Source organism: Pristis pectinata, chromosome 35 (assembly GCF_009764475.1).
Source record: "Pristis pectinata isolate sPriPec2 chromosome 35, sPriPec2.1.pri, whole genome shotgun sequence".
Classification (NCBI taxonomy): Eukaryota; Metazoa; Chordata; class Chondrichthyes; order Rhinopristiformes; family Pristidae; genus Pristis; species Pristis pectinata.
In genome coordinates, this window is record NC_067439.1 from 4,100,058 (window position 1) to 4,121,402 (window position 21,345).

Below are 21,345 nucleotides of genomic sequence, written 5' to 3' on the forward strand. Positions count from 1 at the left end.
GGAAGCTTTAAACTTGAGTTGGCAGGGGAAGGGGGTTCAGGGTACCTTTTCAGATGGAGCGGTACAATCACCTTGAGGAGAAATAGTAAGCCCAGTAGGCAGAACAAGTGGGTAAGTGAACTTCAAAGGACTTCAAAATAAATTGCATCTATTTTAAGGCAAGGAGCAAAACTAGTAAAGCAGATGAACTCAAAGCTTTAATTAACACAGGGGTCTACAATATTATTGCCACCAATGAGACATGGTTGTAGGACTGGCAACTCAATATCCCTGGGTATAGAATTTTCAGGTGAGACAGTGGAGGGAGTAACTGGGGGGGGGGGGGGGGGGAGTATTGCAATGTTGGTCAAGGAATGCAGTATTGAGGGAGGATATCCTCGAAGGCTCCTCAAATGAGGCCATGTGTAGTGATTAGAAACAAAAAGGGTATTGTCACTTTGCTGGGGGCTTATTACAGACCTCCTAACAGTCAACAGAAGATAGAGGAACAGACACGTGGGCAGACGTCAGAGAGATGCAATAAAAATAGTTATTGTACGGGGGAATTTCAATTTCCCAAATATTAACTGGGATTGCCTTCGCATTAAAAGCTCAGAGTTCCTGTAAGGGGAGGAGCCGGGGTAACGAATGCAGGGAACCTAGGATGTCGAGGGAGGTTGAGGTTTGATAAAGAGAGAAAAGGAAGCAAATGACAGGCGTAGGGAACTAATGACGGGGGAGGCCTGTCAAAGAGAATAAAATGTTATGGAAGCACCTAAAAAGGAAGCCAAATAGAGGTCACAAGAGAGGTCACGAGAAATCACTGGCAGATGGGATTAAGGTAAATCTGAAGGTGTTCTATAAGTATATTAAAGGCAAAAGAATAACCAGGGAGAAGGTAGGGCCCATTTGGGACAACATGGACAATCTGTGCATGGAGCCAGAAGGTATAGGTGAGGTCCTAAATTAATACGTTTTATTGGTATCTATAAAGGAAACGGGCATTGTAGTTGGAGAATACAGTGAAGGGGAAAGTGAAAGTCAAGTCCAGGTCACCATAAATGATGGCTTAAAGGTGGATGTCCCCAGGATCAGGTGAAATTTGTCCCAGGCTGCTATGGGAGGGAAGGGAAGAGATCGCTGGGGCTCTGGCTGAGATATTTTAAATCTGTCCTGGATGCATGAGGTACCAGATGACTGGGACAGAAAACGTGGTCCCCTTTTTCAAGAAAGGCAGCAGGGAAAAGCCTAGTAACTATAGACCTGTGAGTCTAACATCAGTGGTAGGGAAGACACTGGAAACAATTCTGAGGGAGAGGACTAATGATCACTCGGAAAGGCAAGGACTAATCAGAGACAGCCCACCTGGCTTTGTCAAGGGCAGATCCTGTCTGACAAATTTTATTGAATTCTTTGAAGTAGCAGCAAAGTGTAACGACAAGGGAAGGCAGTAGGTGTGAGTTACATGGACTTTTAGTAAGGCCTTTGACATGGTCCCACATGGGAGATTGGTTCAAAGGGTTAGGGCCCATGGGATTCAGGGCAAGTTGGCAAACTGGATCCAAAATTGGCTTGGCAATAGGAGACATTGCAAAAACAACCCTCTGTGATGGTAGAGGGTTGTTTTTGCAACTGGATGCCTGTGACGAGTGGTGTCCACAAGGGTCAGTGCTGGGGCACTTGCTGTTCACAATAAAAGTGAATGACTTGGATGTGGATGTTAGTAAGTTCGTAAGTTAGTAAGTATGAGAATTGGCATGGACGTTGGTAGTGTAGAAGGTAGTCTTACGCTGCAGAGAGGTATTGATGTGTTGGTGAAATGCTCTGAGAAATGGCAGATGAAGCTTAATCCAGACAAATGTGAGGTGATGCATTTTGGGAGTGCTAACAAGGCTAGGACATCCACCATGAATGGGAGGGAGTATTGAGGAACAGAGGGACCTTTGAGTACAAGTCCACAGATCCTTGAATGTGGCAACACTGGTAGATAATGTGGTTAGGAAGGTGTACAGGATACTGGCCTTCATTACTCAGAGCATTGAATACAGAAGTAGGGAGGCTATGTTCCATCTTGGTTAGACCTCAGCTGGAGTGTTGTGTGCAGTTGTTATCACCGCACTGTAGGAAGGATATGATAGCATTGGACAGGGTGCAGAGGAGATTCTCCAGGACGGTGCCTGGGATGGAGCTTTTATGAGGAGATATTTGAGAGACTGGGTCTGTTCTCCCTGGAGCGGAGGAGGTCAAGAGGGGACATAACTGAGGTATGTAAAGTTATGATGGTATACAGTGCAGGAAACCTCTTCCTATATCAGAGGTAGATAAAACTAGAGGACATAGGGGAAAGAGATTTAGAGGGGATGTGAGGGGGGTATTCTTCACCCAGAGAGTGGTGAGTACCTGGAATGCACTGAATAGTTGAAGCTGGGTTACTGACAGCATTTAAGAAGTTTCTAGCATCGCTTAGGCACAGAAGGCTATGGACCAGCTGCTGGGAGATGGAATAATCGTGTCCATTGGTCAGTGTTAACAAGTTGGGCTGAATGGCCTGTTTCCATGCTGTACCTTTCTATGAGTTTATAACCAGAGGGTTAAGCTGTGATGGTTGAATCAAGGCTTGCTCCACACTGATACGGAAACGATTCTCTTAGTGCTCTGATCATCTCACATTTGCTCCTCGTTTTTCTGTGAGGAGGCTGTGGCTGCAGTTGCACTCTTTTACCACAAGAGGGGGGTTTATGCTCCAGATTGGACAGACCCAAACTAACAGATGGAGGCCATTCAACCCATCAAATGCAAACTGACCAAAACAAAAGTACTTCCCAGCCCTTGGTCCCTAGTGCTGTAGGCCACTGCTCTTCATGAGATTGCTTCCCCTGTCAAGAGAAAATGGCTCTTCCAGTCATACAGCGCAGAAACAGGCCCTTTGGCCCAACAAGTCCATGTTGACCAGTGTAGACTATTCTCCCCACATCCTTCTCAACCGGATTTGAACACTCACCTACACACTAGGAGCAATTTACAGCAGCCAATTAACCTACAGAGTAGAGAGCTAGAATCTTTTTCCCAGGGTAGGAATGTTAAATACTAAACGGCTTAGCTTTAAGGTGAGAGGGAGGCGGTTGAAAGGAGATGTAAAACACGATGATGCTGGACGAACGCAGCAGGCCAGACAGCATCCATGGAGAAAAGCAGGCGGTCAACGTTTCAGGTCAGGACCCTTCTTCAGGACTGAAGATAGGAAAAGGGGAAGCCCAATATAGAGGAGGGAAAAGCAGAGCAGTGATAGGTGGACAAAAGAGGGGAGGTGGGGTGGGCACAGGGTGGTGATAGGTAGATGCAGGTAAGAGATGTTGGATACGTAGGCTGGTGGGATGAAATGTGAGGACGAGGGGGACCCTATCCCTGATGGGTCTGGGAGGGGTGGGGGGTGAGTGCGGAGGTGTGTTGGATACGTAGGCTGGTGGCCAAAGGAGATGTGCGGGGCAAGTTTCTTTACACAGAGGGTGGTGGGTGTCTGGAACGAGCTGCCGGGGTGGTGGTGGAGGCAGATACGATGGTGGCATTTAAGAGGCTTTTAGATAGACTCATGAACATGCAGGGAATGGAGGGATGTGGATCATCTGCAGGCAGAAGGGATTAGTTTAATTTGGCATCATGTTCAGCACAGACTCTGTGGGCTGAAGGGCCTGTTCCTGTGCTGTGCTGTTCTATAAAACTGTATGTCTTCGGGATATCCAGATCACTGGAGCTATGTGCCAGCAGGTCCACCAGCTGTGCCACTCCACTGTTGCAACACTCAATTAGTTTTGTGGTTACTCTGTTCCTTAACTCCATCCCCCGATCTTGGCCCTAAGATCCCTAAAGCCCTTTTTGAGTGAACGCCAGTCTCAGTTGTTTGGAGGAGAGGGTTACACTCCCCCTTCGGTCTACAAGTTACTCCCAGGTATTGCCCCGATATTAAGGTTAAGCCACCACATTCTCTACTTACTCCCCACCCTTTAACCATCTTAATAACAGAAATAACTCAACACCCTAATCTTCTAAACTCAAGAGTACAAGTTCACTCAAAACAACCTGTCCTCTGTTTAACCCTTTTATCCCCAGTGCAATCCACACTCCCTCCAAGGCACATTGAAGAAGGTGCTGAAAGCTGAACACAGCTACTCTGAAGAGGTCCAGACAAACTTTGTACAACTGTATACTTTCTATCCTACTGTACTCCAATCGGAACAAATATTTCACTTGCATTTTTAATCTTACTTTTAAATACCTGCTCCTTCTCATTACTAATAGAAGCTTGTACAGCACTGAAACATACCTATGCATTAGGGGAAATTATAGAGACAGGTCCTTCGGCCCATTAAGTTAATGCCGGCCATCAAACACCCATTTACACTCATCCTATTTTATTCTTACCCCATTCTCATCAACTCCTGCCCCCAGATTCTACCCCTCACCTACACACTGGGGGCAATTTACAGTGGCCAATTAACCCAACAACCTGCACATCCTTGGGATGTGGGAGGAAACCGGAGCACCCGGGGGAAACCCACACAGTCACGGGGAGAACATGCAAACTCCACACACACTGGTGCTCAGGATTGAACCCAGGTCTCCAGAGCTGTGAGGCAGAAGCTCTACCAGATGTGCCACTGGGCAGTCAGTCAGAGATGTTCTTTCACCCTGATGTCTCCATGAGCAACAACTAATGGGGATCCACTGGTGAAAGGAGGGACCTCCAAGTGCGGGTATCTCGAGTTAAAAGGATTTTTAACTCTGCACTGCACTGTCTTTGGGGTGGAGTCAGTCCCTGTGCCATTAACGACTTGTTCCCACAGTCCTGGCAACACCAATGTTAATGAGTGAAGCCAGAACAGAGAGTTAAAAGGAAGGAGGCTGAGAAAGAGCGGCAGAGGTGGCTCATTCAGCCCCGTGTGGCTGGTCCATCAGAGTAAGATCGAGGTTGATCTTTCATCTCAGCTCCACTCTCCTGCACTGAGCCCCTTCTCAGCTCAGCTCTGAATGGACCACCCCTTATTTTGAGACTGTGACCCCTGGTTCTCGGCACACAAGCCATAAGAAACATTATTCTCTCTCTCTTTCATACACACTCACTCTCACATTCACTCTCTCCTACACACCCCCACTCTCTCTCTCTCTCCCCCCTCTCATTCATTCTCTCTCTCTCTCTATACAACTTCCATCCAGTGGAACACGATCAGTTGTTCAGCTGAGAGGACCTCAAAGATGACACCTCCAATAGTGTTGCACCCCCTCAGTACTGCACTGGAAGTTTTATAGATTCGAGTAACACAGCACGGAAACAGGCCCTTCGGCCCAACTCATCCATGCTGACCAAGATGCCTATCTAAGCTAGTCCCATTTGCCTATGTTGGCCCACATGCCTCTGAACCTTTCCTGTCCATGTACCTGTACAAATGTTTTTATAAATGTTGTAATTGTACCCGCCTCTAACGCCTCCTCTGGTAGCCTGTTCAATGTATGGACAACCCTCTGTGTGGAAAAGTTGCCCCTCAGGTCCCCTTTAAATCCTTCCCCTCTCACCTTAAACCTATGCCCTCTAGTTTTAGACTCCCCTACCCTGGGAAAAACGGTCGACCCTGTTCATGGCCCTCATGATTTTATAAACCTCTATACAAGGTCTCCCCACTATTCAGCCTGGAGTTAATGTCTCTTGTTCGGTTCTTGGACCCAAGATCGTCTGTTTGAAAGGAGACGGCACTAACCACTGAATTACAAGCTGGTAGTACCATGGGAACCTCAACTCTGCTCCTCGGGACGCCACAGTGAGTGGCACAGCGGGTAGAGCCGCTGCCTCACAGCTCCAGAGAAACGGGGTTCGATTCCAGCCTCGGGTGCTGTGCGTGGAGTTTGCACCTTCTCCCTGTGACTGCATGGGATTCCCCTGGGGACACTGCACTGTGACTGCAAACTGTAGGTTAACTATGAACCATCCCTAGTGCGAGTGGGGGAAACTGGGGTAGTTGATAAGGAAGCGAGAAAATTGGGTTAGTATGGTCATCGTGGGCCGAAGGGCCGGTGTCCCTGCTTTTAAAGATTGTGTTAGAATTTTTAAACTGAAAAAGTTATTTTATTTATTCCAATTTATTTACACTTTATATAATCTTTTATATTCAATAAATTATAATAAAATTAATATAAAATAAGATTATTTCTATAAAATAAAAATGTATACATTAACAAAATATTATTTATATAAAATAAAATTTATAAATGTATTTTTATATCAAAAAATATTCTCAATTAAGCAGTTTTAACAAAATATTAAGAACTTACTTTGATATCCAACGGCTGAATGCAAGAGGTCCATTCCCGAGCCGGTCAGGGTCAGCCCATTGACTGCGTAATGAGGTTGCTTGATATAGGACATCATGCTCGAGGGAGAGCCGGATCAAGACTGTTCCCCTCTCTCTCCGGAATGGCCCAGGCAGTCGAGATGCTACCCCACCCCGGTGCGGTGATCGCTGCGAGCAGACAGACAGGAGGGCGAAACTGATTAGGATGTTATTTCACTCGGACACCAGGGCACGACTACTCGCGGCCCCGTTCCTTCCACCAAATGCCCTCGCGTTGGAATCGCACCTCCAAGACAATGCGAGCGGTTGAAAATGAAACTTGGAGAACAGTTACACATAAATATACTGAGGAAACTCAAAATGTGTTTATCTTTGCAATGTCTCATTTGAGTCGGTAATTTGTTGCCCCAAAGCCGGCTGTAAAAATCTCCAAACTAATACACAGCGATTAATAGCGATGTGGAGCTCGGCAGACCTCGTCCCCTTCTCAATTTCGAACTGTCTCCGAGCCCGTTAAAATTCCGATTCGTTCATTTCCCACTGCGAGGAGAAAGCTTGCCCTGGGTTAGAATTGAGGTGGTTGGAAAATCTCGATACATCGGTCGCACCGAAACAGAAATGCTGGGAACACCTTGTTACGGACGCTGTCTGGCCCGCTGAGCGTTTCCAACATTTTCTGGTTTTATTTACGATTTTCAACACCCGTTTTATTGAAATTTCACCCCATCATCCGCGCTCACACTTCCCACCACAGACGCCTCACCGTGGGGTGAATTTTTGTGTCTTAATATTCCTGTTTGAAGTGATTCTCAGATTTTGGAAACATCTCCCAACTTTCGCTTTGTAATAATTACCGGAATAGTTGACTGTGTACTTTAACGCCGACTTTTTTTTATTGGGGGGGGGGGAGGGGTCATTAATTGACCTCTCTGGGTTCAAGGGTAAAAATATTTAGGATCTCAAGTCAAATCGAGTTTATTGTCATGTACACAAGTACGGTGAGGTACAAGGACAATGAAAAAATTGGCAGGAAGATACAGACAACACATAATGTAAATTCCCTTGTACTGCCTCGATGCGCTGATGCGATAAAATGATCTTATAATGGCAGGCAAAACAAAAGTTTTTCGCTGTACCTCGGAACATGTGACAATAATAAACCAATTTGAATTATATGTAAAAATTTATACCATATAGTTGAAGAAAGACTGTGCAGAAGGAACACTATCTCGACCGAGCCGCTAAATTCCTCCAGGAGTTTGTCTTTTGGTCAAAATGTTTAGAGATTTGCAGCCAAATTTGACTTCAAAACGCCGTTAAATATCACACAACCCCAGCCCAGACTCATTGCTAGCTGCTTACTATCCTCACACACCTCCACGTCACCTACACATTTAGGAAAAACATCCAGAGAGGCAGGGACAGGCCATTCACCCGTCGCGCTCCCAACAATAACCTTGTAATTGAAAGGGTTTGAATTGCTGTGGTTATAATGTCGAAGTAGTCGGTGGAGCCACAGGAGACTGCAGTCGCTGGAATCTGGCCCAACAAACAATCTGCTGAAGGAACTCAGCGGGTCGAGCAGCGTCTGTGGGGAAGGGGCAGGGGGAGAAATTGTCAACGTGTTGGGTTTGGACCCGCAGACGCTGCTCGACTCGCTGAGTTCCTCCAGCAGATTGTGTGCTGCCGTAGTCTGGTTGAGTGATGTTGACTCAGGGGGTAAATATTGCCCCAAGGACAATGATTCTGATTCCCTCTCAGTGCGGGATCTCCGACCGTGCAGCGCGCCGAAGGCAGGCGAGCGAGTCCCGTCTGCCGATGAGAACAAGATTTGGCTCGTTCATCGGGTGTGACAGCAGGTTGCGAGAATGGTTATGTATGGAGTCCCTCGAAGGACGCTCACCCTCCAGTCCCTGGTTTATAAACCAGATAGCTTTCAACTCCCTCGCTTTCCCTCTACAACCCCCACCAGCAGCCCAACACCCCCTTCTCGACAATCATCACTGGAGACGCCAGCTTTCGTATCGCGAGTTCCCTGCAGGGAAAGAGACCGCTCGGCCCTAATTTCGTGCTGGTTTCATACGAGAACAATCCAGCTGGTAGAACTCCTACAAAGACCCTGCGGATCCTTCCCTCCCAGATACGTATCCAGATTCGGTAACTACATCTGCCTCCGCATAGCGAACCAGAACCCCTCGTTACGTAAAAATAAAAACTCCTGGCTCCCTCGCCATTTGGTGGTTCTCCACCCCTCCGCCAATGGGAACTTCCTCTCAGACTTCACTGTCTACACCCTCCTTGATTTTAAGTACCTCAATCCCTCCTCGCAACCTCCCCTGTCCAAGGACATCGAGTCGGCTTCTCCGTCTATCCACGAGTCTGAAGCCTCTCAGACACCAGAGACTGGAATCTGGAACCAGCAAGAACAAAACTGCCGGAACACTCAGTGGGTCGAGCAGCATCTGTGGAGGGGATGGGCAGTCGCTTTGAGCTCCTCCAACAGTTTGTTTTTGCTCTCTCTCTCTCTGGTCCCTGGTAAATCTCTTCCGCACCGTCTCCGAACCTTTGGTACCTTTCCTAAAGTATGGAGCCCAGAATTGGGCGGAGACCTCCGTGTGACCCATGGAGACACAAGAGATTCTGCAGATGCTGAAAATCCGGAACAACACACACAAAGTGTTGGAGGAACTCAGCGGGGTTTCTCAGAAGGGTCTCTCCACAGATGCTGCCCGACCCACTGAGTTTCTCCAGCACTTTGCCTGTTGCTCCGGTGTATATAAAGGTCAGCATCACTTGCTCCCTCTTGCCATCGTCACAAACCCGAAATTCCGATTGCTTTTTTTAAACCCACTTTCTCAGTCTCTATCACTTTCAAACAAACTGGGCACATCTAACCCGGGATCTATCTGTTCTTTTGGAATGACACCGTCCAGTTTACATCCCCTCTTGTTCTCCCCACCAAACTGTAACGTGTCACATTTCTCAGTACCTGCCGCCTCTCCATCCCACCACCCCGTTCATATCTCCCTGAGGTCTATCTCTCCCTTCACCGTTCCAAGGAAGAGGCACTTCTCGCTGCCTCGGTAAAGCAACCAACATAATCAAAGACCCCCCCCCCCCCCACCCCCGGACATTCTCTCTTTGTCCCTCTCCTATTGGGCAGAAGATACAAAAGCCTGAAAGCACGTACTGCCAGGCTCAAGGACAGCTTTATCCCGAATGGTTCTCTAGTACGATAAAGTGGACTTGACCTCACAATCTACCTCGTTATGGCCTTGCGCCTTATTGTCTGCCTGCACTGCACTTTCTCTGTAACTGTAACACTTTATTCTGCATTCTGTTATTGTTGCTCGATGCACTGATGTGATGAGATGATCTGTATGGATGGCATGCAGAACAAAGTTTTTCACTGTACATATGACAGTAATAAACCAACTAACCAATTAATTTATCATTTGCAAATTCGGGGAGAACGGAAGAACTAGAAGCAGGAGAAGACCGTTCGGCCCCTCAAGCCTACTCTACCATCCGACAAGCTCAGGGCGGATCTCTTTGTTCAGCGCCACTCTCCCGAAATTACCCATTCCTTCCATCCCGGTAATACCCAAGAATCTATCGAGCTGCTCAGTGACTGAGCTCCTGCGGCTCTCCTGGGCGGAGAACTCCAAAGGTCCACCACCTTTTGGGTGAAGCTTCTCCTTCTCTCTGACCTAAGCAGTAGAACCCTTATCTGAATGCCCGTGACCTTTCGCAAGATTAAAAAATATCTTACAGTCATCGCAGTCCAAGAAGCGGCCGTTCGGTCGCATCGAACGGACCCACTGGTACCTTCCCCACACCAGCTGAAAATCACTGTAAAAATAGACCGTTCGGCCCAACCGGTCTGTGCTTGGGTTTTCTCCACGACCTTCCTCCTTTGGTTCCTCGCCCCTCATCTCCACCCCTCCTCCATACCCTCTTTTAATGCATCTACAGTCACCTTAATTGCAATGTTTAAAAGACATTTGGACAGGTACATGGAAAGGAAAGGTTTAGAGGGACCAAATACTTCTATCCCGCTGTTATTAGACTCTTGAACGGACCTCTCGTACGCTAAATGATGAACTCTTGGTCTGCCAATCTACCTCGTCGGGTAGTTATCTGCCCGCACTGCACTTTCTTTGTAACCGTAACACTACAGTCTGCAATTGTTTTCTTTTTTACTACCTGGATGTACTTATATATGACATGATCTGTCTGGATGGTACGCAAACAAAAGCTCTCACTGTATCTCGGTACATGTGATCATAATAAGCCAATTCCAAACCCAGTTTCCAAATGCAAGCAAATTGGACTAACTCGGGAAGGTACATTGGTTGGCATGGACGGGTAGGGCCGAAGGGCCTGTTCCGTGCTGTATAACTCTACGACTCTGCAGTGCTCGCCTGGTTAACTCCCTGTGGGAACGAGCTCCACATTCCCACTGGGTAGGAAGCTTCTCCCGAACTCCCTGCTGGATTTGTTGGTGGCTCTTGTTTCTTGTTGTCTCTTGTTGTGGCCGGTCTCTTGTTTCTGCTCTCTCCCATAAATGAAGACATTCTCCCTGCAGCCAATTTATCAAGACCCTTTATAAACCACTACTGGAACACCCCTCAACTTTCTCTGAAGATAACAAAGACGCCGTGTGTTCGTCAAATTATTTCCCTTATCCCTTCCATAGAAGCAAGGTTTGAATCGCTTTCCGTCACCATTGGAGACAGCGAGGGTCGATCAGGAGAGCTCTCGCCCAGCGTCCTCTGCTGCGGGACCCCCTCCCTCCCTCCATCTTCACCCCTGACCCCCTCCATCGAATCTCCTCTCCTCTTCACTACCTCTCCTCAGCGGAACCCATCGATAATTTAACCCCGAACGCCCCACATCCCCACTGCCGCCGAGACCCGCAATTACTCACCAAGAACAAAGAGGAATTTAATTTAACAAACACCTTTAATTGTGATTTCGTGCGGACGGGGATGAGGTTCGAACCCTGACTCGATGCTGCCCATTTGTTTCCGACCCTTTCGCTTATCTATTTTTTCCAGGCCAGTCCTCGCAGATCACAACAATCGCGTCACCTATTTAAAAGGGTGTCTATTTGCACAAGTGTCTACCCTACTACACACCTTACAATCAACAAAGTGAAATTGGCTCTATGTGCTAGACTTTTAAAAAACTCACTCGGTTACACACACATTAAAGTGTCCACTAGCGACAGACGATGATTTGTGTGATTTGCAATTTCCTGTCTGCCCAGAGGTACCGCTCCATGGACGCAAAACTGACTTTAGCGCAGAAATCCAAATCACAAATCGACCTTACTGTGAACGAAAGTTTGCCCCCGTTTTACTCCTTAAAAACAAACTCAATTCAACTTTCTCCAAACTTTCAAGTAACATAGTTCTCAAGTAATGACAAATTTAAAACACTCCAGATACTGGTGATCTGAAATAAAAACAGAAAATGCTGGGAACACTCAGCAGGTCAAATAATTTGGTAAGATTGGGAGTCCGATAGAATAAACAAATCCTTAATGATAATGTCAGGATTTGTAATTCATAAATTATTTTTAGGAAAATTGCAATTGATAAAAACTTCGTGTATTAAACTTAAACTTTTTCCCCCTCTGGAAAAATTGCCACTAATTCGGTTTTATTCAGCTAAAACTTGCTGTTAGTGGGAAATGATATCATTCATATCCATATCTATTTAATCTATGGATTAAATTTCCCTGTGCGTATTCATTCGAAGCCACTGCAAAAATTTCGTCAGTTTCATTTTAATGCAGTCCTACATTTTAGGTTGGGGAATAATCTGTAATGCAATACCCCTGCCGTCTCACCAGAGATAAAGAAAACGCGGCTGGTAATTAAGGAGATCGCGCTAATTAATAATCAGACCAATATTCAGCATTTGGCAATCTCAATTCGCCCATTTAGGAGAGAGATGTTATCAACGCCGAGATTCGAGTTAATGGCTGTCCTGTTTACTTGGCTATGGGGTAAATAAAGAGACCACCTCCTCTTCAATTACAACTATTGTTCGTTCATTAACAAGCCCCACAGACCACATTAACACCGCGCTGGGAAATGGGAGAGGGGAAATCTTTGCAACCGACGCACAAGTAAATACAAGGCACTTTCTTAAAACAAAACTGAAGGATACTTGTGTTAATATCGTTAGCTGTGGTTCACGGGGGGAATGGTACAGATCCGGGAAGATTCCTACAGTTAAAACAATTATGGGGGGACATGTGCTTTTAACAAAATGTACCCAGTAATTCTTTTTGATTTGTTTACTACACAGTTTGAAGGTCTTGTTTGTGCTGCGAACCCTAACTGCGAAATCAAATCGAAAAACTTTACAACCATCGTTAGACCAATTTGGACAATTCTCTTACAAGTTCAAGAAATAAGAATAATTTCGTGTTACTTTTTGATTTTAAGAAACGCACTCTATTTTGAACCATTTGATTTCAAATCGAATTGTTATTTCTACCGGACAGAATGTTTCTTTTTAAACTCTGTTTAAAATATCTATCCCCTTTGACAAGGTTCGACGGGAACTTTTAGTAATGGGAAGAAGGGGGTGTGAGGTGGAACTTTTACTTTGCCCCAACACTGAAAAATAATGCATTGCCGCAGCCTCACACGCGCCATCGTTTCTCCGTTGTTTACCCGCGCCGGCGAACTGTCTGAGTCCCAGAGGTAAGCGGTGAACGATCGTCCTGGCTAATATAGGTGGCATTCAAAAAGGCCATGTTAGGAATTTCGCTGGCTTTGATAATCCCCCCGTATAAACTTCCACCACGAGAGTTTATCACCGTCACTGTTTTTTCAACAAATAGTTTACAGCGGCAACACACGTTAACGAAGATGGCACTATGTTACGCGCAAATGTGCGTAACTTAATTGTAGATAAACTGTTAGTTTCTAAACCTTCGATAATCCAAACTATACATTAATAAAGATATTGACATTGTGTGGGATTTGTACGCCAGGGTGTCTACATTAAGTGTAGATAGCAAACAAAAACTCAAATTCAAAATGTACGTTAATAAAGACGTTAATGTGTGTGGGGTCACACGCTAGTGTGTAAAAATAGTGTCGCCGTGAAAATGTTGTTCTAAAGCTTCAGTAATCCAGAATAATTAACAAAGCTAGTGACATGTGTGTGGGATTTGCACACGCATGTGTACAAATTAAGTGTAGATGGCAAACGTCTTCTAAACCTCCAGTCATCTAAAATATACTTTAACAAAGATATTGACATTGTGTGGGATTTGCAGGCGATTGTGGGTAATTTCAGCGTAGATGGCAAACCTGTCTTCTAAACTTTCAGTAATTCAAAATATACACCAAGAAAGATTTTGAAATGTGTGTGTGTTTGTTACACAGTGAAACTGTCTCTCTAAACCTTCAATAGTCCCAAACATCTACTGATGAATATATTGAAATGTATGTGGAGTGTGTAAATTAATTGTAAATAGCGGAACTATTGTTTTCTAATCCCCCGCCTAAAGACCATGTACCGAAAGTGTGTAAACACTTCAAGGAACGTTTGCAAGAGGGATAAATATTTCAGTGTTCAATTGCACTTTGATTCCAGAACGATGACACAAGGACTTACATTCAATTTCTAAAATATCATACACACTGTACAATTATGTTGAAGAATTATCAGGGCGCTTAACAAATTCCAGTAGAGTAATTTCAATAAAAATGCAACGAAAAATAAAGTACTTCCGCTGTTACTTATGGTTTAGATGTTATTTGTTTATCGAAAATATAATTCTCTATTAACAATATTAAGTTTATAAAGGAAATGTCATTCCATGCAAATGTGAATGCATTCATTTTGGTTATTAAGATTCTGTGGAGTTTGTAAAATATCGAATTCCATTCTCTTCATTTTGTAAGGACTAAGTTTTCCCGCCGCACGGCGAGAGAGCGGGGTCCGGTTGAAAGATATACACAAATAAGTGCCATTAGATTTACAATTGTACTGAAGAATATCCACGAAATTTAATCAGCATTTACCCTTCCACAAGCGCCCAAATTTTAAACTAAAATTAAGCCACCAAGAAGTATTTTATAAATAAAAATTGAATGTAAAAATTACTTCAGCGAGGTAAGTTTGATTTCAGGTTTATTCAACAAGGCTTAAGGGTAAATAAGTTGGAAAATAGTATTTAGGATCAATTTACTTTAAACTCGTAAAAAGAGGATTTTCAGTGTCACATTACGGCATTGCAAGAGAATTGTCAAACCTTGTATAAGCCTGTTAAAATAATAGTTTTCATAGAATTTAGACATTTCCACCGCTTGCGAACCTCGTTCTCAACGCAGGATTAAAGTTGATACTTAATCGAATTTTATTTTAATCACTTCCCATTTTTCCAATGCTACCTTTTGATTTGAAATATCTGGCACAATTAAACAAACGATTAAGGCAATAATATTTTGCATAATTGGGTATTTTAACGAAATACACATTGAGCGTAGAAGCGATCTTAACCCCTCTTACTGAAATCAACATTCGCACATACAACCATTGTAACGACGGGGAAGAAAAGTTTCCAAAGTTTTATTGGTTTGAGGGACGCTACTTGGAAGAAAATTGAATATTCAAATAAAATTTGGAGCTTACCCGCGTTTGTAGAGAAGCAAGTTTCGATAACTGAAGATTGGCAGAGGTCCGGCGGTCGAAGATCTCGTGCGGGACTGGAAAGGAATCATAACAAGAGACTTTAGAATTTGCAGAGTACTTTCTAACCGGCTTCAACAAGTCCTCAGATATACAAATTGAGTATAATTACCGAGGGGTGGGAGTGAAATATGTTAAATGGATATAGGAGAATTTTAAGCCTCAACTAAAACATGGCTTAACCTTGTTAGAGACGAGCTTACGGGGAGTGAGTGGAGTGTGCGTGGGATCCGAGTTCTCGCCCAGTTTGACTGCCATGTGTTCTGACTGGCGGACTGCGTCCAATCACGGCTCTTGAGACACGACAGTCTCTGGAATATTTAACCAACTGCGCTCTCTCTCTCTTTCTCTCTCTCTCTCTCTCTCTGTCTGTCTTTCTCTCTCCCTCTCCCTCTGTCTGTCTGTCTCTCTCTCTCCCCCTCTATCTCTCTCCCCCTCTATCTCTCTCCGTCTCTGTCTGTCTGTCTCTCTCCCCCTCTTATCTCTCTCCGTCTCTGTCTGTCTGTCTCTCTCCCCCTCTATCTCTCTCCGTCTCTCTCCCCCTCTATCTCTCTGTCTCTGTCTGTCTGTCTCTCTCCCCCTCTATCTCTCTGTCTCTGTCTGTCTATCTCTCTCCCCCTCTATCTCTCTGTCTCTGTCTGTCTATCTCTCTCCCCCTCTATCTCTCTCCCCCTCTATCTCTCTCTGTCCGTCTCTCTCATTCTCTCTCTCTTCTCGCTCCTTCTCTCTTTCTCTCCCTTCGCTTTCCTTCTGCCTCTCTCTCTTCCATCCACCCATTCACACAGACAGAGCCAATGTCCAAAATAATTCCCCTACCCCATCTGAAATTGTTACATTTCAAGACGGGGGGTGGGCGGGGAGAGAATATTTAACACTAATCGCTGCCGCTCTGTGAGTGCTGTACCCTGAACGTTTCCCCAGCTCTGTCCCCGACCCTGCAGTAATCTTTTCTGATAGTAAACAATGGCAGGCTTAAACTGTTCGTCCCTGGAAACACACATCAGGGTTTGATGAGGAGGGAACTTTATATAAACCTCTCCTTCCTGCATTTTTACCTTTTACAGATGCGGTTGCTCTTGTCTTGACTTGGAACACAGAACAGTACAGCACAGGAACAGGCCCTTCGGCCCACGATGTTGTGTCGAACTAATTAAACTAGTAATTAAACGCTTAACTAAACTGATCCCTTCCGCCTGCACAATGTCCCCATACCTCCGTTCCCTGCACATCCATGAGCCTCTTAAACCCCTCTATCGTATCTGCCTCCACCCCCACCCCTGGCAGCGCATTCCAGGCACCCACCGCTCTCTGGGTAAAAACTTGCCCCGCACATCTCCTTTGAATTTACCGCCTCTCCTCACCTTAAATACATGCCCCCCGGTATTAGACTTGGAGCTGTAGGGTTCTACATTCTGGCTATTAGAGTTTCGCCGTGGACGCGAGAAGCCCAACGATATCCTGCGTCCGAAGAGTTTATGGACCTGCAAATTATTGAACTAAGTTTATTCCTAAGAACCTTTCGCGCGTTCAGACCACCTGGAAGTGTTTAATTAGCGCAAAACGCAGACGGGTCCGTCGCTGCGGTGCTGACGGATTGCAGCACTGTCGGAGGAGATGGCCTTGCGGGTGGGGCATTAATCCGAGGTCTGCCTCCGGTAGACATTGAAGATCCCCTGGGCAGTGCGTACAAGACGTGCGGGAGAGTCGCCCCGGTGACCTTGGATCCTCAAATATATCTTATATCACCACTCCTTCACCATCACTGGGTCAAAATGTCTCGCTACACCATTGTGGGGACACCCACACTTCAAGGTTCAAGAAGGCAGCTCACCACCACCTTCTCAAAGGCAATGAGGGAAGGGTAACGCTGGATCAACCCACAAATGTATCTGCACTGTGTAATGAATTGATCTGTACGAACGGTAGGCAGGACAAGTTTCTCACTGTACCTCTGTACAAGTGACAATAATAAATGATAGAGAAATGGGGGGCTACGTGGGAGGGAAGGGGTAGATAGATCTTAGAGCAGGATAAAATGTCGGCACAACATTGTGGGCCGAAGGGCCTGTACTGTGCTGTAGTGTTCTATGTTCTATCTTCTAATAAACCAATACCAATCACTCGAATGTTTTTTAATCAAGATTTCTTACAATAAAACACACGATCCAAATCAACGGTTGGTGGGAGCTTGCTGTGCGCAGTTTGACTGGTTTCCTACGTGGGTGTAGTATCAGAGAGATGTTACGACACGGAGAGAGGCCATTTGGCCCATCGTGTCTGTGCATTTGAAAACGAGTTCCCCAGCCCAGCGTTGCGGCCACGGCGCTTCGAGTACTTCCAACTGCTGTTAACGTGGGGAGAATTCCCACCTCTCCCACCCCTTCAGGCAATGCCCCAAACCCCACCACCCTCTGGGTGAAAATAAAATCATCTTTTCTCCAATCCTCCCACCAATTACTTTAAATTTGACTCAACTGCCAAGGCAAACAGCTCATTTATTCCTTCTAAACCCTCCGTAATTTTATATCGTTCAATTAAATCACCACTCTGTTCCAAAGAAGATAACCCCAGCCTGTCCAATCTGGCCCTGTTGTGACTACAGGGTACCTGTGGCTGGAAGCAGGTTGGGAAACATTCTGGGAGGGAGGTGAATGGTTCCATTGAAACCCAACTCTTCAAAGCCAAATGGAGTGAATGTGAAGAGTTACCAGGAAGATGTTCCGTCTCGGATAATGTTTTAGCAAGGGAATGGACCCCATACTTGAATGAATGGTTTAATTCTTTCTGGGAGCGGACCTGCTCTAACGTTAACACATCCTGGCGTGGTGATGGGGGGGGGGGGGTGTTGGTGGTGGTAAGATGGGTGGGAGGGGTGGTAAGGTAGGAGGGGAGGTTAAAGAGAGACCTCGCAGTGTCAGGAGCAGGTACGAGGGCCTTTCAATAATCGGTGCTCTACAAATGAGTGGCTGCAATCAGGAAATTGACCCCAGCATCGAACAGGCCGTGATAAGCTCCACATTATTTGCTGTCCAGACAGAGGTCATTGTGGCTTTCCTTGTCGCCCCCCCCCAAACTCGTCACCTACCCCCTCCCAAAACTCATTCTCGCCGTTTCTCGTTTCTAAAGATCGTGCATCTAAACCCCAACAACGCGACTGACCAGACCTTCTCAAAGGCCGATTTTGTTTCTAAGCCCCGGCCTTTTGAAGGGCTGACTCCTCCTGTCATAAACGACCAACCTTTCTTACCTTGTAAAGTGATCGAGCATTGAAGCAGGCCCTTCGGCCCATCACGTCCACGCTGACCATCAAGCACCCACCTACACTGATCCCAATGACCAGCACTTGCTACGCGACCCTCTGCGCCTCAGTGACTCAAATGCTCATCTGGAACGCTGTGGGAGTCTGCCTCCACCTTACCTGGGATAGGTGACACAGAAACAGGCTATTCGGCCCACCTCGTTCCTGCTAGCCTCCCTCCATCTAAATGTGCCAATGTAGCCTCCCTGCTAGAGCCCGGGCCGGCCACTTCACAACCTTCCTCGCCGGGGGAAAACCTCCCTGTGCACTCTGTCCAAACCCTTCATCACTTTAAAGACCTCGGCCCCTTCAAAGAAAACACCCCCCGCGCCGCACATAACCAAACTTTGCTATAGTTACTTTTACAAATAACCACGTTAGGAAAACCTTTGCTCGGTAAAATCGCAGCGTTTTTCACATGGCGTTCTGGCCATTATTTTGATTTACGCGGCGTAAATCTTTAATAAAATTGCAGGTAAACATTTTCAAGAAATTATCATGTATTTCTTTCTTAATCCAAGTTCGGGGGCGGGAAAAGAGTTACCTTATTTCTTTAAAATAAATGTAGGAATTGGAAATGGATCTGGTATCGCCAATGTCAGATCCAATTCAATAGCTCGGGGCAAGAGTGGTTATTGATGCTGGTGTTTAGTCAGGATAGAGGGTGAATTCTGGCTCCAAACTCTCTCGCAATACACAAAAAGTGCTGGAGGAACTCAGCAGGTCGGGCAGCATTAATGGGGGGGGGGGGGGGGGGAATAAACAGTAGACCTTCCTTCTGAAGCGTCTCGGCCCCAAACATCCACTGTTTATCTCCCTCCACAGATGCTGCCTGACCTGCTGAGGTCCTCCAGCACTTTGTGTGTGTTGCTCCAGATTCCAGCGTGGCAGAACTTCTTGCGTCTCCAAACACTCTTATTCTCTCCGCTGTGACCTGTTGAGGTTTCCAGGTGGCGATGCCTTCTGATGACTCCCGAGTATATTACTGGACCATCAACACTTCAATTAAAAGCTTCTAGAACCAATGTTAAAGAGCAAAAGCTATCCACCGTTGATTGGAATTCATTCAGCTGCTCATTCTCCCTCTGCTTTGCAAGGGAGTCTCTTGAAACTAAATCCCATTCCCAAAGGAAACGTAAGAATGTGTGATGTGTTTATTCCGTATACTTTAAGCACTCCTGTTTGTTCATTTTAGTTGCTGTGGGGTAGAAGGACTTCGTATAAAGTCTCCGAGAATATGAGCAATGAGGATGAACGGCTCCGAGAGAGAGAAAGACGCTATTATAGATAGAGGCAAGTCTTGTACTGTTATACGCAGATCAAGTTGCCCCCCTCTCTCCAGAAGAGAGACTAGAAACCAGTTAATGATAAGAAACCAAGGTAACTCAATAACTAGAGACTAGGGCCACTCAATAACTAGCAACCGATGACTAGAAAAGAGAATCATTCAAAAATTATCAAATGGTCGTATTATAATTGATTAAAAACATTCATCCAAATTTTCAAAGCATTATTGTAAAACCCAAATCAGACAACTCTCGCCTTAAAAGGGATTTAGTTACTGCATTAATTGCAAGGAGAGTTTTACCATTGGAAGGATGGCGAGGTTCTTGAGAATTGTACAACAGTGCATCTCAAACTTTTAACTCGTATTAAAATCCCCGTCCCCGAATCCTGGAAATGTTTGGTCCGGTATCTCCAGCTTGCAATATAACACGGCGCAGTATTAAAATTTAAGAACTTTAGGTCATTAGAAATAATTTTAGCTGCTGTGTTAAACCTTTAAACCAGGATCACTATTAAATAACCGTCGCCCGATTTTTAAAAGTCAATTATGGTCCGTAATGTGCTTTATCTAAAGGCTAATAAATCTTACCTTAGGTTCTAAACCTGAAGAGATCGGATCTTGCAGAGACGGGTCAGGAGCGGGTGCAGGAAGGAACGGGGAGATGCCACTTTAAGTCTGGAAGGTGTTTTGGGGGGGGGATGGATGGGGTGGGAGGGATGGTGACTTTATCTGTGTTTTCCTGTGGTCTGAGCTGTGGTCGGGGGGCAAAAAAAAAGAGAGGCAATGGGGCAGAGACCTAGCAGAGGGTCACGAGTGCCAACAGGCGAGCAGATGGCTGCAGGATTTATCCTGGCAGAGGCTGTTGTAACAGCCAACCACATCAGGAAACCGGGATTAAGCACACGAGGCGTACAGAATGCAGGTTCAGGAACAATAGACAATTAAAGGGTCGAATTAGAGTTTAGGAACTGAGGACCACCGCGCTACTTGGTCATATGGCGTCCAAAGACCGACACCTACACACCCACCCTTTGAGACCCTCGAACAGCCCTGCCTACCGTTGACTCCTCTGAGGCAGGCCCTCGGGATCTGAGGATGGTTTTGCTGTGGTGAGGCCGCACCTGGAATAGGATGTCTGGTCTCCCCATTTGAGGGAGGATACACCTGTGTTAGAGGAACCACCGGATCGGTTCCTGGGGTGGGTGCTTCGGGAGATTGACCAATGAAGAGACATTAAACAGACTGGAGGCTATAGAAGAGCGAGGGATGATCACGGGGTAGGAAGAGGCCATTCGACCCACACAGTCCGTGCCACCCATTTATTCTCTCCACGTACCCAAGGTTCTACAACCCACCTGCGCACTACAATTATCTACTGACCAGATAGGAGGAAACATACCGGGTCACGGGGAGAACATGCAAACTCCCTACAGACAGCACCCAAGGTCAGGATTGAACCCGCGTCTCCAGCGCTGTGAGGCGGTGGCCTCCACCCACTTCGCCACCGCCCCACCCCTTCACTAAGGGGCTTGAAAGAATGGATGCAGGGTGTCTCTGCCGCTTGGGGTGTCCAGAACTTAAAGTAAGGGGGCAGTCATTCACAAGTGAGATCTGAAGAAATTCCTGCACTCAGGAGTGTGGGGAATCTTCGGAATTCTTACCTGGAAGGGAGGTGCAGATGCTGAGCATGAGACAGAGATTGAGAGATTTTGGATGTT

General features: G+C 45.9%; 1 protein-coding gene across 1 annotated transcript in view; it reads right to left on the minus strand.

The window, feature by feature from the left end:
• Positions 1–15,247, minus strand: part of LOC127586343 (homeobox protein otx5) — a 40,823-nt gene extending 25,576 nt beyond the window's left edge. Inside the window, exons 1-3 of the mRNA XM_052044209.1 lie at positions 15,154–15,247; positions 14,985–15,058; positions 6,301–6,488 (exon numbers count right to left, since the gene is read on the minus strand). Of these exons, the coding sequence (XP_051900169.1) occupies positions 6,301–6,397 (97 nt within the window). The 5' untranslated portion in view covers positions 6,398–6,488; positions 14,985–15,058; positions 15,154–15,247. The remainder of the gene's footprint in view (positions 1–6,300; positions 6,489–14,984; positions 15,059–15,153) is intronic.
• Between the last annotated feature and the right edge of the window lie 6,098 nt (positions 15,248–21,345).